The 17,889-nt window shown below is 31.2% G+C and overlaps 1 protein-coding gene across 9 annotated transcripts in view; it reads right to left on the bottom strand.

The window, feature by feature from the left end:
• Positions 1–17,889, bottom strand: part of LOC129947449 (fasciclin-2) — a 216,207-nt gene that overhangs the window by 5,356 nt on the left and 192,962 nt on the right. Inside the window, exon 9 of one of the 9 annotated variants that reach the window (XM_056058010.1) lies at positions 14,363–15,914. The exons of the other annotated variants lie outside the window; for them this stretch is intronic. Coding sequence (XP_055913985.1) covers positions 15,601–15,914 — 314 coding nt within the window. The 3' untranslated portion in view covers positions 14,363–15,600. Of the gene's footprint in view, positions 1–14,362; positions 15,915–17,889 lie in introns of those variants that run through there. 9 annotated transcript variants of the gene reach the window in all.

The following is a 17,889-nucleotide window of genomic DNA, read 5'->3' on the forward strand; positions in this document are numbered from 1 at the left end:
CATTAAACATTAGTAAATGAAAGATTGAAATGTTTTTTTTTTTTTCATTTAGTTTTGCTTTTAATTTTGATGTAAGAATAAAATTTTATTTGTCATGTTTTAAATAAAAGAGGACATTGTACAAAATTCAAATGCAGATAAATAAGCTTGAGATAATTTGTAAAATTAAGAAACATTAAAGGTTTTTCTTGAGCAATATTTAAATTTATTACTATATGTACATTGATTTAAGGGTATGTATATACTTCTCCTTAACTGCATACTCACAAACATTTTTGTGCCATTTGAGAGTGTTATCTACTCCCTTAAGGGCCTTGCACATGAGAGCGAACAACGAATGGACGAACAAACGTGATTTTACACATTTCAAAAAGTCAATTTCAAACAAAAACAAATTTAAAATATAAGAAACCAATTGACACTTATGTTAGGATAATAAAATTTGCATTTTGTTTTATAAAAGAAGGCAATTTTGTAAAAACAATTTGGTAGCAACGAATTGAAGTGTGGTTGCTACGAACTGTCAAACTCTATTCGCGTTCCACATACCATTCACACTGCAACGAATGCATTGTTTGCGCTCAACTTAACCTCAAAATTATACCACTCTTGTTTTGTTTGTTTAAAAGGGTACTTTTAAATTGACAATTCGTTGCTGTCTGCGAATAGAAATAAAGCTTATGTGAAAGAAAAGTCAAAAAATGCAAACATAAACAGTTTGCAGTTCGTAGCTCATCTGCAAGATGCTTAAAGGTGTTAAAAAATGTTTTTTAAAGGAATTATCCAAAAACAACCATTAGTTTTTCGTTCGCCTATTTTTTAGAGACAACTGAATAGGTACAAAACATTAAAAATGTTAATGGATTCGACAAAAAACTAGTTTTTGGAGGAGCTTGTCGTGCTGTATTTTAAACTACTGTATGGTAACAATTTTGTATTATACGGTATGATACTTTTGTGTTTTTCAAAACGCTGTACACGATCAAAGTGTAACAGTGTGACAGAATAACTGTCAAACTTTTATTAAGGTTGGAATCGTAAGTAAGTTTAATAGTGGTAATCACCGTTGGTCAACTTTTCATAATCTGCGTAAGGCTTCGCCTGGCGTTTACGGCTGAATCACAAACACGCTTCAGGTTCGGCTTCGCCTGACGTTTATGAGTTCAGCCAGAGGAATTCAATGCATGCTTATGACAATGAAGCTTCGACCTCACGTTTCATTTGAAAATCGTTAGGAAATAATGCATTGTTACGTAATGTGACTCCAAACGGAAGCTCTAGTCCAAATTTGCTGAACATTTGCTTTGTTTGACAGCTCAACAGCTGTAAAAAGTCAAGAAACAAAATAAATTTGCTTTGAAGGGTTTCCCATTGGTTATTGATACTTTCTTTTAAAAAAAGTATTCTGTTGTCAAGATTCTGTGTTTCAAAATGCTGTTAATAAGAAAAAAAATAAAAATGCAAAAAAGTGCCAGCCTTATTAACATCATTTTGAAATACAGAATTTCAATATACAGTATTTTGAAATACAATATTTTGAGATACAGTATTTTAAATACAGATCCATACAGTATTTTGACTCCAACCCAGTTTTTGGTAAGTTCAGTTATCAATACTTCCATCATCATTTCGCAAAGTATTTTCGGTAGGAATCGTAAAGATTTTTGACATAGTTCAACGGAATTATGCTCCATGCTAAATTAATTGCGGACATTAAGGAGTCCTTGTCTTAAAACATGACAACCACCCTTATCAACTACAGGTGATAACCAATCTTAGTGGCGCAACAATCCGTAGGAACAAGGGCCGAGTGACTTACAATTCTCAACCAATCCTGTATACGAGTAATTGCAGGGATGGAGGGGACCTACAGTTCATATGCCAAATCCGAACGGCTAATTTGAGAAAGCACTTTTTCATGACAAGAATAACTCTTGGAAAATTTGTCAATTCCTCGCAAGAGGCAGTACCCGTGAATAAAACTTTTGATGGCACAGACAGGGATCGAGCCCAATACCTCTTGCATGACAGTCCAACGCACTAACTATCATACCACGGGTACTACTCAATGTCAACTGTTCAATAATAATTGACAGCTTTTCATATCACAACACATCCTTGACGGCTATGATGAAGGTTTAAGGGCCAATTAAAGCTATATTGGAATTTTTCTGGAAGGTCGCTTATTGTTATCATCAAACATGTGTGTCATTGAAAATAATTTCCTGATTGAAATCCACCGAAAAATGTTTACTGACAGGTATCTGTCATTGGAATTGTGTAAAGTTGGAACACAAATTGGGTGGAACGATTTGTTTCACTTTTGAACATGAAAGTATCAGCTGATCAGAAAAAATAAAAATACATTTTAAACGAAAAATACATTTTTTTTTCAAAGAAAATCTTTGTATGATCGATCAGTACATAATTTTCATTTCTAATCAAAGGAAAACACAGTAAAAAATCCTTCAACAAAATTTCCGGATTGATTATAATAAGTGCTAAGAACTGGCCCCTTAAAACCGTTTTATCACTGTCATCGAAATAAAATGGCGTTTTGTCTTAAGAAAACACGTGATAATATTCTTTTTTCAACTTATTTCAGTTTTAGAAACTCCTCATATCTTTCCGTTGTTCTTCAAGTAGTGTTTTTAACTCATGTTTAATTCGTTTGAGACAACTCTTAAGGCCCAACTATAATAGGCATAAGCAAACATAAGCTTATGTCAAAAACCCAACGATAATTCACTTAAGTTTGCGAAATTACTGCATAGCCATAATGCAATTTTGCTCACGAATCTAAATGTCAGATTTTACTTATGCGGCGAGCGACTGGGATCGCTCTTGCTTAAGTGTGCTTAAGTTAACGAAACTGAGAAAAATTGAACGAAACGGAGCTAGACTCCATTATGTTCACTCGTATTGAGATTCTTTGTATTCGCACGTTTACTTATGCGCGCATATGCTAGCTATGACATAAGCTTATGTCAAAAACCCAACGATAATTCACTTAAGTTAGCGAAATTACTGCATAGCCATAATGCAATTTCGCTCACGTATCTAAATGTCAGATTTTACTTATGCGGCGAACGACTGGGATCGCTCTTCCTTAAGTATGCTTAAGTTAACGAAACTGAGAAAAATTGAACGAAACGGAGCTAGACTCCATTATGTTCACTCGTATTGAGATTCTTTATATTCGCACGTTTACTTATGCGCGCATATGCTAGCTTATGCCTATTATAGTTGGGCCTTTAAAACTGTTGAGCGACTTGCGTTAACTCCAATTTTATGGTCTATATTTGGCCCAAAATAAGAGGTATCTGACACCTTAAAAATCATCTTCAAGTTGCTGTTTTTGCTTTTTTTGTACCCTCATTTATAAGATGCTGTAAGTCCGGTTAGGTCTTGGTGTCTAAACAAGCAGATTTTAGCCTTTGAAACACTGCTAAAGCATGTAGATCTACGTATTGGTCTTAAAACTTTAGATCAAAAATTGAATTCCACTAAGAAGTGTATTGATTTAGTCTATCAATAACTTGAAACCGCTCATGTTTTTGTACCTATTCAGTGTTGACTTAATAAACAATCTTGTACTTTACGTATGAATTACTTTACAAGTGCGCTAAAATAAGACCCACAGCTTTAATTTTACATTTTTTTTTATCAATGACAGATGTCACAAAAATCCTCAATACTTTGATAAAATGTAATAAGCATTTTCGAAAATGTGCATAATCAGTTGAAGCGGAGTGTTTCGTAAGGTTCAATATAAATCCATTGTTTTTAGAACGTGAATTTATAATTTCGAAACATCTTTTGCGTTGGCCTTTTGTATTTCAATTGATTTAAAATAAGAACGTCAGAAAACAGATTGATCTCAAATCTTAAACGAAAGATTTCTTTCATACAATTGATTTTTCTTGGTATTTTGCGTTTTCGATCGAAATCGATCCGGAAAAATGTTTGAATCGACATTTGACGATGTTTCACTGTGATTAGAAATGTACCGATTGATCGGAAATTCACACAAAGAGTTTTTTTGAGAAAAAAAGTTTAGTTGCACGTTTATTTTTATCTAAAAATGAATTTTTCAATTTTCTGGACTGAAATTAATTTTCCTAAACAGCTGATACTTGTATGTCCAAAAGTGAAACGAATCGTTCCACTGATTTGTGTTCCAATTTCATACAATTTCAATGACAGATTTTTGTCAGTAAAATTTTGTCGGTGGATTTCAATCATGAAATTTTTTTCAATGACAGAAAATTTGATTGAAAGCTATAAACGACCTGTCAAAAAAATTCCAATGTTTGTTTTCAATGATGAAACCCAATGATAGGTATAACTGGTGTCTAAGAGTCTTATAATAAACTGCAAAGGAGTATTTTCTCCGAAATTATTAATCAACGAAAAAAATCCAATTAACAATTTAAAATTGCCTTATGAAAATGGAAAGCCGTGTAAATGAAATGTCAAATAAATATTTTTCTATATACATAACTACTATAAACAAATTGAACCGAAGAACTTTGGATTTCTTAATGTCACATATCTGAACATGTCTAAACAGTGGCGGTTCATAAAAAGAAGAAATCTTTGAAACTGACCTATTAATTTGAAATGTCAGAAATTCTGAAGTACAGATGTTTTTTACTTTAACTTCGGTACAGTTTTTAGAGAAAATAAGATATTAAAATACGTTTAAATCGTCAAAATTAACCTTATAACTTGGAAACTTAAAAAATGGCTTTAATATTTTAGTAAATCTTTTAAAATTGGGTGCCATTTTCGAAAATACTCAAAATCAACCTTTTAACTTGGAAACTTCAAAAATGGCTTCAATATTTTAATAAATCTTTTAAAATTGGGTGCCATTTTAGAAAATACTCAAAATTAACCTTTTAACTTGGAAACATCAAAAATGGCTTAAATATTTTAATAAATCTTTTAAAATTGGGTACCATTGTCATATGTGTAATGAAAGTTAAAGAACGGGAAAAAATTCTTCTTGCAGATAGAATAATAAGAATTTCATTATTTAAGTAAGAGTTTAAAACTCGGTAAAATTGAATACACCAAATAAAAATTCAGTTTGTTAAAATCTGATTGTTATTGGTAGTTCTAAGTTCTATAAGTCCTATTTTTTTACGTATCAAACAAGATTGTACAAATAAATTCCATTCCTATATACTTGTCACAAAAGTTTAACGCTTAAGGTTAAATGTTTTGTTTTTTGTTTTGTTTGTTTTGTTAACATATTTTAGAAACCTTTATTTATCACCGTTAAAGTAAGCCAACAATACGTTTCAGGTAGGAGAATGCTCGAAGAAAAGTAGGAAAGAAAGATGGAGTCAAAACACGGCCCTGAGGCACTTCAGCATTAAATTTATGAAAATGTTTAAAAAAGAATTCGAAAGCTTTTGATTTTTTCATTTAGTCCTTATGCACAAGATTTTGAGATTGATTTAGAACGTTTTCTAACAGTGATCGTTTCAAAAAAATGAAACTATAATTAATAAATTATTATTAAAAAATTTAATAAGATAAATATTGATCATACATACAATAATATTTTAATACAAAATTATCTCAAGTTATTTTGTTTTTTAACTTAATATATATTTTTTGTTTAAATATAAATTGCGCAGGAATACGTACAAAAGCATTATCTTAATTTACATTTTTGTGTGTGTATGATTATAAATAAATATAAACAATATATATAAAAAAAAACAAAAAACAAACAAAAAAAGAAAACTCAATATAAATAAAGCAACTTAAAAATCAAAATCCAGCACCATGCAAATATTTTTTTTTATTTTTTCAAAACATAAACATAATATTTTACATTAAAAATTATATAATATATATTTTTTTAATCAAACCAAACAGAAAAACACAAATGGAAGCAAATTCGTAAATAGCCAATGCAAGAAAATATTTATTAATTTTGTTTTTGGTATGAAATTTTGTTAAATTTTATTTACAAAAATATTAAAATAAATCAAAAATTAAATATAATAATAGTATAATTATTATTGTAACAAATACAATAAGTGAACCAGATATATGTTTTTGTTAGAAAATGTATAGGCATAGTTCTCATCATGTGAGAGATCCCTACGATTTATTAGATTATTTTTATGGATTTTGAAGATTGTTTCGATACAAAGAATTTTTCTTATAACAATAAAAATAAACCAATATAACACAATTAATATATGGTTAGTATATAAGAAACAAACAGAAATGTTAAACATAAATGTTTTTTTTTTTGCTTTAAAAACTATAAAGGTTTTGGTCTAGGTGTGTACATCTATGTATGTATATTTATGGGAAATTATTGGTTAATTTATGGTTTTTTTGTTTGTATTTACCTTGTTGAAAAACACAGCCGCTGGTGGTTTATTTTATTTTTTAAATAATTTATTTTTTCATATGATTATTTTGCAACATAATACAAATTGCTACCAACCAATGCAGCTTTGCAACAGCACATTCCCACGGTGAAAAATTTGAATAAAATTTTCTGATGGGTTAATTTTTTTTTAAATTCACAAGAGGAATATTTTTAAGAATTTTTTAACGGTTCAACATGCTTTTAGGTCATTGAGGAAGTTTTTAAAACAATTTCTATCGATTTACAGGGGGAAAGAATAAAAATGAAAAATAAACAAGATTTAACTTAAATTGTTTTATTTAGCTATGTAATAATTTGATTTTACCTTTATTCTATAGACATCTCAGTTTTTTTTTTTAATTATATTTTGTTTGTAATTTTCTTTTTTCTATTTGATTTAGTTTTCGAAGCTAATATTTTTTGTTTTAATTACTTTTTAGTTGTTTTTATTATGTACAAAACGAATCACTTACAATTACACATTTATTATGTATATTATTGTTTTTATAACACAAAAATAATTTTTACTATATACTCAACTTTTATATAAAATTTAACACACGGTTTTCTTTTTTTTTGTTTTAATATATATATAAATCGGTAACTATACATATGATGAAATTTCTTTTAAAAAAATAGTTTAAAAAATATCGTATTTTAGAAATATGGTAACAATGATTTGTACGGAATAAAAAATATTAGAATTTACATAATTTATGAACCTCTAAGGTTTTAGATTTTTTGTTAAAATGATACAAATTCTTCAAGACTATTTTTCAAACCTTATATTTGTCGCCTTTTTAGCCTTCGTTTTGAAAAGGAACGAAAAAGTTCTACATGTGTCTTTTGGGAACAAAGTTAACACCACAAAGCTTATTTTACTCTTCAAACTTAAGGGAAAAATCTGTTCTATGAAAAATTGTTAAAATGTATTCCACTTGTATTCTAATGTTCTTGTTTCAGAATTCTGTAAATTCAAAATCTTGTAAGTTCAATATGACCTGAAAATATTTTTTGTTTCTGATGTTTTGATGTTTTTGTTTTGGTTTCAGAATTCTGTAAATCCAAAATCCTATAAGTTTAATACGATCTGAAAATATTTTCGTTGATGCTTTAGCAAAAAATTGTAAAGAGCGTTTCTGATTTTTTTGTTTTGTTTTAAAAATTCTGTAAATAGAAAATCCTGTACGTTCAGTACGGCCTGAAAATATTTACGTTGATGCTTTAGCATAAAATTTAATGAGCGTTTCGCATGTTCGGATCAAGGAACGAGGTGAGTCACTTTTTGATTTTATTATTGAAAATAATATGACCATTTGTAACAGAGGCAATACTACCACTTTCGTCTTTCCGAGCTCGGAAAATTATGATGGATGGGAGGATGTGCTTGATGTTACTTTAGTAAACAACCGTAATTTATTAGTTGAGAGTTGGAGAATTTCCCCTTTGAATTCGTTTTCGGATCAAAAGTGGATTCTTTTTCAAATTAATTTATAGTCGAAGAACCCTCCACCTTACAGAAATCCCAAAAAAGCTGACTGGACGAAATTCAGTCAAATTACTAATTCCAAACCAAGCAACTTATCAAATCTCACTGAATCGATAGGAGACCTTGAATCAAAGGTGAAAACCTTTGAAACTTCTATAAGTAAAGCTTTAAGAGTCTCTTGCCTAGTTAAATATAGCCGTAAAACCATTGCTTCTTGGTGGAATGAAGAACTGTCCAGTCTTAGGAAAATGACGAGGACAATTTTCAATATCTGCCACAAACATAAGTTTTACCAACCGTATAAAGACTCTCTTAAAATTTACAAGCAAGCCCTGTAATCAGCCAAAAGACAAGGCTGGAGAGAATACTGTCAATCAATCGAAGACATAAAGGACTCCGCAAAGTTTTATCGGACGAACATAGTAATCCTTCATTTCTAAAAAAGCCCGATGGAACCTGGACAGCCTCTCCAGCCGAATCTCTTGAGCTACTGATAAAGACGCACTTTCCTGGTTGCGAGAGTGATAACCCGGAATAGCATGAAACCACAGAGCTAAACGTAGCTCATGTGGAGCAAGTCAATTCCGTTATAACCAGAGAAAATATTTTGTGGACCATCCATATAATTCTCCAGGCATGGATGGCATACTTCCAGTTATGCTCCAAAGTTGCATGATGTAGCAGCTCCATGTTTGGAACAAATTTTCAAAGGATGTCTCCTTCTCAAACATGTGCCCATGTCGTGGAGACAGGTCAAAGTAGTTTTTATCCCGATAGTGGGTAGGCGAGGTCACGAATCCGCTAAGGATTTCAGACCAATAAGCTTAACAACGTCCTTACAGAATCCTTCTTCTGGTCATGGATACAATTCTCGTTAAATTAGAGAGATGTGGAGTGAAGGCGGTAGCTTATGCCGATGATTTGGTGCTATTGGTATCAGGAGAGTACACCTCTTGATTAGTGAAATCACGGAGTCAGCTTTGAAGAAAGTTAGCAACTGGCCCACGAGTTGTTGAGTAGGAGTTAACCAAAGTAAAATTGAACTGTTGCTCTTTACCACCAAAACTAAAGTACCGCCCTTCACGCTACCTCGACTCAACGGTCAAATCCTATCATTTTCTTCCAGTGCAAAATATTTGGGAGTTATACTCGACCCCAAAATAAACTGGAAACTAAATATTGAAGTACGGGTTAAGAAGGCCTGTGTTGCCTTCTACGCCTGCAGCAAAACTTACGGCAAGAAGTAGGGACTTCAGTCGAAGATGATTTTATGGACGTACACAGCCGTAGTACGCCCAATCTTAACATATGGTTCGATTGTGTGGTGGCCTGCTCTTACCAAAGCCTATAATAGTAATAAGCTAAAGAAGGTTCAGAGAACAGCTTGCGTGGGCACCACATGGGCCATGCGTACTTGCCCAACGGACGCCTTAAACGTTATTTTGAATCTTCTACCAATCGACCTTTTTATTAAAGACATAGTTTCCTGCATCGCTATTAGGCTGAAGGAATCAAACAGCTGGTTGTCAAAACCTTATGGTCACACCAACACAACGAAATTGATTCCGTCAGATATTATCTCGGTAGACACTGACTACTGCACTCCTACTTTGAGCCTTAGTAAGAGTTTTAAGGTTATTTTCAAATTGAGAGAAGATTGGGTGGATGACATCGTGTCGATAGGTTTCGACACAACCATCTTAACTGATGGCTCAAAGATGGAGTGCGGAGTTGGTTCGGGGATCTTTTCTGAGTCCCTTAATGTAGCCAAATCCTTTAGGCTTCCTGACTTTGCTAGCGTTTTTCAGGCTGAACTGCTGGCAATAAGGGAGGCATGTAAGATACTTAAACAAAACCCAAACCAAAACCGAAATGCGGCTATCTTTACAGACAGTCAGACAGCTGTCAAAGTTATTAACTCGGCCATATTCTCATCTAAATTGGTCCAGCAATGTCGCGATGACCTTGCGAACCTGAATGTTAACCTCGGTACCGAAGGTGGAGCAATTTACCCAACTGCATTATATCTAGGAAGATATGGCCCACCTATAATAAAACCCGTACAAACGATCTTCTATGCAGGCCAAGGCAAGACATAACCAGGATTGTTGCGGTTTGTACCGGACATTGGCCTATAGGAGTTCATGCAGAGAAGTTGGTTATCTCTTACAACACCTTTTGCCGTAGTTGTAGTGACCAAATAGAAAGTGAAACGATAATCCATTTCCTCTGCGAATGTCCTGCTTTGGCAAACACTAGAATGAAATACTTTGGAAAAGCATTCTTTCACGAACTTGATGAGCTATCTGAGACAAAGATTAGAGACATAATCTTTTTTCTCAATGCGACGCTATGAAGCTTCTCTATAAATCTATTCCTTTCAATCAAAGGTCAAACGAGTTTTTGGTATCAAAACGGAGCACTACAGCGCTAATTGGATCTCAGGCTAGGTTGCCTTGAAATCAACATTTCTACCAACCTATCTTCGGATATTATCCTTTCAGAATTCTGTAAATTCAGAATCCTGTAAGTTCAGTACCGTACGGTCTGAAAATATTTGCGTTGATGCTTTAGCATGAAATTGTAATGAGCGTTTCTGAAAAAAGTCTTTAAATTTGGAAGTTTCTGTGCATATTTTGTGACAGCTGTCATATTTGACATTTGACAAGTAGAAACTTAGCCATTAAAAAAATGGAGCCTTAAAGGATTTGATAACGCATTAAAATTTACATATTTTTAAAACAATTTAATTTACAGAAATTCGTAGCAAAACTTTAAAAGAAAATTAATAAAAAAAACTAAAAGTGTTGTACAGAATGTTCCACTTCTGATTTTTGTCGATTGAACTTTTTTAAGAACTATGATGTTAGGGTTCAGAAGTGGTCAGTTGAAATATCTTAATAAAAAATATTAATTATTAATAAATATTCACTGTCTTATTGTTTAAGAAGTGCTCGATGCACAATGTCCTAAAGAATTACTTCTGTTTTGAGATTTCGTAAATATAGTTTGATTTTTGGAATATTGGAATTTGCATAATTTATCTTCTACACACCCAAAGCGATCCTCTTTTCTCTTCCTCGTCAAAATAAATTAAACAATTTTAACAAAAATAATCTAAGATATATCAAAAATAAGTTGAAAGAAAAAATTTAGTTTTTAAACAATTAAAATCATTTCTCAAATATTTATTGTCTTAAAGTTATACTATCTATTTTATTATAGTTTTAGAGCGTTCATTCTATTTCAACTATATTTTATTTTTATTTGATTTTTTTTTCTAAATTGCTTATGAAATTTTTTGGTGGATAACATTAGTTTTGTTTTATTTAAAAATTGACTAATACATTCATTCATATTAATTTATATTTATCTATACACTTTTTTTTTGGAATAATTCTAATTCTCGTAATTGATTTAACAAAAAATTACACGCGCGCACTTAAAATTCAAAAACAAAAAATATTTAGCTAAAAATTTGTATTTATATTAATAAATAATTAAACATTATTTTTGGTCAATATACACATTTCGAAAACCAAAAAAATGAAAAATTATGGTTGCTGCTGGTACACTGATAATTGTAGTTGAAGTTGAATTTTATGAGATTAAATTTAGTAAATTTTTAAATTGTACATGTACAGATTATGGTTTATATAAATTCATATAAATTCAAATATACTACAAATTTGTTGTTTCGTTTTTATTTTGTTTTTATAATATTTTTTTTATAAAAAAAAACAACTGTTTGTTTTTAAAATAAATTTACATATAAAATTTGGCAGTTTTGGTTTCATTTAAATTTTAATTATTACTTATTTATTTTTTGTATTTTGTATATTTAATGCAACTTTGATTTTTTTTACAATTCCTACAAATTGAGACTGCAAATAGTATTGATTATATTGTATATTTATGTACGTGTGTATAACATTTTGTGTTTAAGCCTTAAATCTGGTGGAATTCTTTTGCTTTTTTTATTTTTTTTTATGTTTTTCGTTTTGGTTTCTTGTTTTTAGATTTTTAGCACCACAGTCTCTCCTAAAATGCTGAAATGGAAAATCTTAAAGGGGAAACAAATCTTGCAACGTCAGTATGAATTTCATTTAAAATACCCAGAGTTTAGTGTGTTGAACCATCATCACTAAATGTGTAGACTCTTTTTGTGGAAGAAAAGAGCCTCTGCCTTGTAATTAACTTCGTCAAAGAACGAGATGGCTGTGTAAAAATATTGGTAGTCATTGGAAGTCAGGTCCTGAAGTCCTGAAAACTACGCATAGTGATGATGGAATTCTAAATTCAGATTTCTTTTCGTATTACAAAACATCCCAGGCTATACGTAAATGTGTTTATAAACTTTGTTTATAGAGTTTCGTTAAAGTGAATTGAAAAACAAAAAAAATAAAAGTTGAGAAGTTTGGAATTTTCAAGTGAACTGTGGTATTTTAATATTAAATGAATTTTTATTTTGTGGTAAAATCGTTAAAGGAGAAATAAATGAAAAGCAAAAAAACAATTAGTTTTAGGAACCTTCGATATTTACTTTGGTTTAATTGAGTTTGTTTCTTTTCGAAAATGTACATAAACAGTGGAATGAAATTGCATATTTATAAGAGATGTGTACAAAACATAGGAAAAACTCAGAGAAATACTTAAAATGAAGGTTTAAAGTACTAAGGTGAATTTAATGGAGAATAATTTCAAATCTCTTTTCCACATTTTTGATATTTAATCATATTGCTGAAGCCGTATAGTTTTCGAAATTAGGGGGAATGAAGTCCAACAGATTTTGATGGTTGACAATAGTAATAGTGAAGATGAATTACTGCTTTACGAAGAAGACACAGGATGATGACCAAAGGGTTTTGGATGTTGAAATTGAAGATAGTACTCATCAATCTCAGGATTCAACAAGCGCATCAAAGGAGCCTTCAACGTCTACAGGATTATCTGTCAGCGGTAAGCATCAACTTTCGTAACATTGATTTTGATTTTGGAAAGGTGAAAATCCTCCAAGAAGTTGAGGCCGATCAATTGACACCTTTTGGAATCTTCTGTTCAACAACAGATTTCAAGTTACTTGTTGAGCAAATTCAGTGGTAGAATCAGTTCGATACGCACATCAAAATGGACGAGAATTCACCATCGAAAGTGATGAAATGAATACATTTCTTGGCATGAATTTGGTTATGGGGTATCATATCTTGACAACATTGAGGGATTATTGGTCTAGAGAACCTGACATGGGAGTACGGAGGAACTTGCATTTTTGCAACAATTAGGAAAACAGAGACCCAAATACCAGAAATTATGACAGAGCTTACAAAATTCGGCCAGCGTTGAAACACATCAATAGGTAATTTCAAAATGCCCTCAGCAACACCCGACAACATTGAATTGACGAACAGACGATAAAATTCGAGGGACGTAATGTTATAAAACAATACATAAAGAATTAGCCTGCCAAATGGGGCTTCAAGTTATGGTGTAGATGTAATTCAGCAACAGATTACCCATTTGACTGTGATCTATGTACAGGTAAACGAAGTTCTGGAATTGAATATGGAATTGGTGAAATTTACATTGAAAACTTTTTCAATTCACCTTTGCTTCAATATCAGCTTATTGGCCGGAATACGAAGTCGTGCGGGACGGTTCGAACAAACCGAAAACATCTTCAGAAAGACTGCACCAGTTGATAAAAAAATGAAGAGGGGAGATATTTATACCACAAGTTTTCAACGCATAAAATATGTCAAATGGATGGATAACAAAGGCGTTCATTTGTTGACCAACTTTTTGTCACCTGTGGAAAAAGATGTGGTAAAGCACCGCAAAGCTGGTTCAGCAGAGAAAATTGATGTCGTTTGTCCCAAAACTGTTTCATTTTATATCAAACATATGAGTGGAGTTGATCTCATGGATCAACGTAAGGTTTGCTACGAACTTGATCGAAGGTCTAAAATCAAGTACTACCTTCGACTATTTTTTTTGATCTTTTTGACATTTCCGTAAATAACGCACACACGGTCTACAGTAAATTTCATGACGAGAAAAAAATGGAAGGAAGTCTGTTGAATAGCCTGCGGTTCAGACAAGTTGTAGCTCGGAGTTTGGTAAGTGATGGTATGGAAATCTGTTAAACAACAGTTACCCTCGCATCCAATGGATAAATCAAGCGTGATGAAGCGATGTGTATACAATTTCTTAAATTTTCATTTTGAAATCTGATTTTTACAAGCTCAATTGGTCACTATAAACAGCTGAAATGATGTTATTTAGTCCCATAATGTTATGGTCCTGAGAGGGTTAAGGTTATAGTTAGTTGTCAAGAAAGTCTAAAAATAATCAATACAAATATTTCATTATTCAAGAGTGTTCAAAAATCAATTTTTCGTTGTCCTAAGTTATTAAATAATGCAATAGAAAATTAGAAATACATTTCATACACATTTTTGCAGGACGAAAAAGATTTATTGAATCAAAAAAAGTGTCAAAATGAATGAATAGCGAAATCGTGGCCACATTAAGTCTTAACTTAAGTTCCTTCTTGTGGGATAGTAAATTAACAAATTTAAAACCTTATTCATTGTTTTGTTAACCAAAATACTCTAAAAAAAATAAAGTTATTAATAATCAAAGTTTTTGTAACTTGGAAGTACTGAAATTGGCAGCACTGCTCACTTCATAACAAAAGACAAAATGACAGTTCCCTGTTGTTTGTTTTCTGTCATTTGCAATTTTAGTTTTGATCCTGCTACGCGTCTCACGTCAGTGGCATTAATTGAGATGAATATTTTACTTCATAGCAAAATACAAAGTGACAGTTCCCTGTTATTTGTTTCCTGTCATTTGCAATTTCAGTTTTGATCGTGCGTCGAGTCTTGCGCCGGTGGAATTAATTGAGATGAATATTTTGTCTTTTAAATGACCAACTGGTGCAAGTCAGTGGTTTTTGATTAATTAAAAAGGTTGGTCAATCATTTCTGACAAAATCCAATAATGCGGGGAACAATAATGAGCTTAGATGTAAATATTTGAAACCGATTTCCTGAAATAACGAAATAGGGTGTCAATTTATTGAAAGGATCTCATCTCTCTTTTTTAAGATAAAAAAGCTTCAAAAAGTACACGTGATTAAAAAACCGTTAGCAAGTATCAACAATTAATTGACATTGGGTAAATATCAAAGTTTAACAATTTAACAAATAATTGATGAGAGTCTTGATAATTGAGAATAGTTCTGATTGTTGTAAATAAAAAAAGGATTGTTAATTAACTTTTTAATTGATATTTTAAGGCTGAATTTTCATAATGTAATAGTTACATGAACAATCAATTGATATCTGACACTCTCATTTACGAATATACTTAATAACCGCCCACCACCTCATGTAAAACCAATAAAGTATCATTTAATCTTTGATAATATTATAATATTTATTTTTAAATAGTTGTATACTTAGTTTAAACTATTTATTGTTAAATGTATGATTAACAAATTGTATTTTACATAATGACATCATGCATTTTCTTTGTATACTATGTATAGGAAAGAATGAATACATAAGTTTAAGTTCGTATGTTTCTGTTTTTGATTTACTAGTTTTTTTCTGATTTTAACTTTTTTGGTAATATTTTGTACAAAACAAAAATTAAATTAATTATTGTTTTGATGATTGGAATGATAAGAATTAAATTCGTGGCATTAACCATCATTAACGGTAAGTAATGTTGCTATCGTTTTTGTCCGGTGGTCATGTTCGATGTTCGATGTATATAAACATTTTCCTCCATTGTTATTTTTAGGCTGCAAACATGCAGTAGTTGAGGATGTCTGCAACAGAGATGGCGCTGACATCACTTCCGTTTTCCTGTCAGTTTGATTTCCCCTAAAGCTGTCTAGAGATGATGATGATGGTGTTGTTGCGATTATTGTAATTCCAGCAAGTAGCAATAATAAGCAACATCGGGACCATGAGGTCGGACTATTTCTTGATGAAGCTGCAGTGTATGGATTATCTACGAATAAGTGGGTAAGAGGAGGAAGTTTTTTCGTTCGAGATCTTTCGTTTCAGTTCAAACAAAACAAACTTTTTTGTTTTTGTAAATTCAAACAAATAACATAAGATTTATGGCAAACACAATGTAGCATATTTTTGATGTGTTGTTAGAGAGAGATAGAGAGAGAATTTTGAGTGATAAATGTGTGTTTGTATGTTTTCTATCGATCTTGATTGATTGATTGATTTGGAGAATGATTGAGATCCAATGGAAAAACATATTCAAAAATGAATATTATGCAATAAAACTAAGAACAAATTCACAATTAGTTGTTAGTTCTTAAACAATATGTACGAATAGCACTAAAAAGAAATTCAAGAATAATTTATGTATTTATGGACGAAGTAGCGGGAGATATCGATCATTCTTTAATTTTGTCAAGAGTTAATCCAATTTAATTTGTTCAACTACAAAAAATATTTGACTTGCGTTTTCGAAAATGTGTTTGGGATTATTATAGAAGGCACGAGGTGTGTTATATATATTATTTTTTTGCATTTTGTGAAACAGTGGTTAGGTTTTTTTAATTTATCTAAACACAAATAAATTAATCAGCATACAAAAAAGTGGTTAAAAACATAAATAACATACATTTAGAATTGAAACAAAGTAACACAAAAAAAAAGAAACTAGATAAGTTGCACATTTATAACATTTATATATTTGTTTAAGTTTTTTTTGTTTTCTTAACTAATTACAAACAAATATATTTCGAGTGATGGAGAAAGGGAAATTCTTTCCAAGGGATATTTTATTAATTAAAAGGTACAAAATGCTTAATATTTAACCTTCAGTAACTGAAAAAACAGGATACTAATAAATGTAGTCTCTATTGTAAATCAATGAAATTTAAAAATATATGTAAAACAGTGTTACAATAAATCTATTGTAAATAAATGTAAGTACAAAAATATAAAAAGAGGCTAGGATGCTACCCTCAATTCTAACTTCCCATCCCGTCTGTGGATTTGTCTTGTTAAAAACTCTAACAAAATGTTCAGAACGATTTTTTGTGTGAAATAAATAATTTTAAGTCAATATTTTTCTTTGTTGTCTTAATACTTGAGTCGAAAACTGTTCTATATCAGTTTTTTGTTCTTTTTGCAAGTTTTCGTATTATGTTAAAAAAGTTGTCAATTGAATTTTTCTTAACTAAAAATTACCAACAGTATTTTGCATATGGAAAATGGTTTGATTTCAGAATCTTTTTGTTGTTATTGAGAATTTTAGTCTAAAAATAAGTTCTACCAATTTTAGAGTTGTTTTTTATTTCTTATATATTTTTTTTATATTCAACGCACACTCAAGGGGATATAAATACCCTTTTTATGATTATATACAGTGCGAGTAATTAGGAAGGGAGGATAGGATTTTAAAGGAGATATATCGATGCTTATTGGTTTTGAATGCCTGCACATTGTAATAAGTGGGAAATATTCAGTCTGGTAAAGCATTCCACATTCGTGTAGTGCGACTAAAAAAAGAATCTCCGCACTTTACAGTACGACCGAAATTAGGCTCAAGGATAAACTGATGGGCATTCCTAAAAGAGCGAGTATTACGGTTGAATTTTTTGAGGGAAGGAATGCAACTGGCTATTTCAATCGAGCATTGCTTATGGAAGTAGCGATAGTGAGAGACATGAAACCTAACGACGGTGCTCGAGAGATGCAAAATTTTCAGTTAGACAATGGTCACCTATCATTTTTAGAGCTCTCTTTTGAATTCTGTCCAAGAGACTCAAGTGGGTTATAGGAGCACCTGCCCAAATAAGGGAATTGTACTCAAGCTTTGGACTAATATAGGCTTTATAAATTATAGCCAGATTAGCAAGGGTAAAAAACCTCTTGCATCGTCGGAGAAAACTTAAACACTTAGCAGCATTTTTGGCGATGTCAAATATGTGATCACTCCACAACAAGTGGTTTGTAAT

Source organism: Eupeodes corollae, chromosome 2, assembly GCF_945859685.1.
Source record: "Eupeodes corollae chromosome 2, idEupCoro1.1, whole genome shotgun sequence".
Lineage (NCBI taxonomy): Eukaryota > Metazoa > Arthropoda > Insecta > Diptera > Syrphidae > Eupeodes > Eupeodes corollae.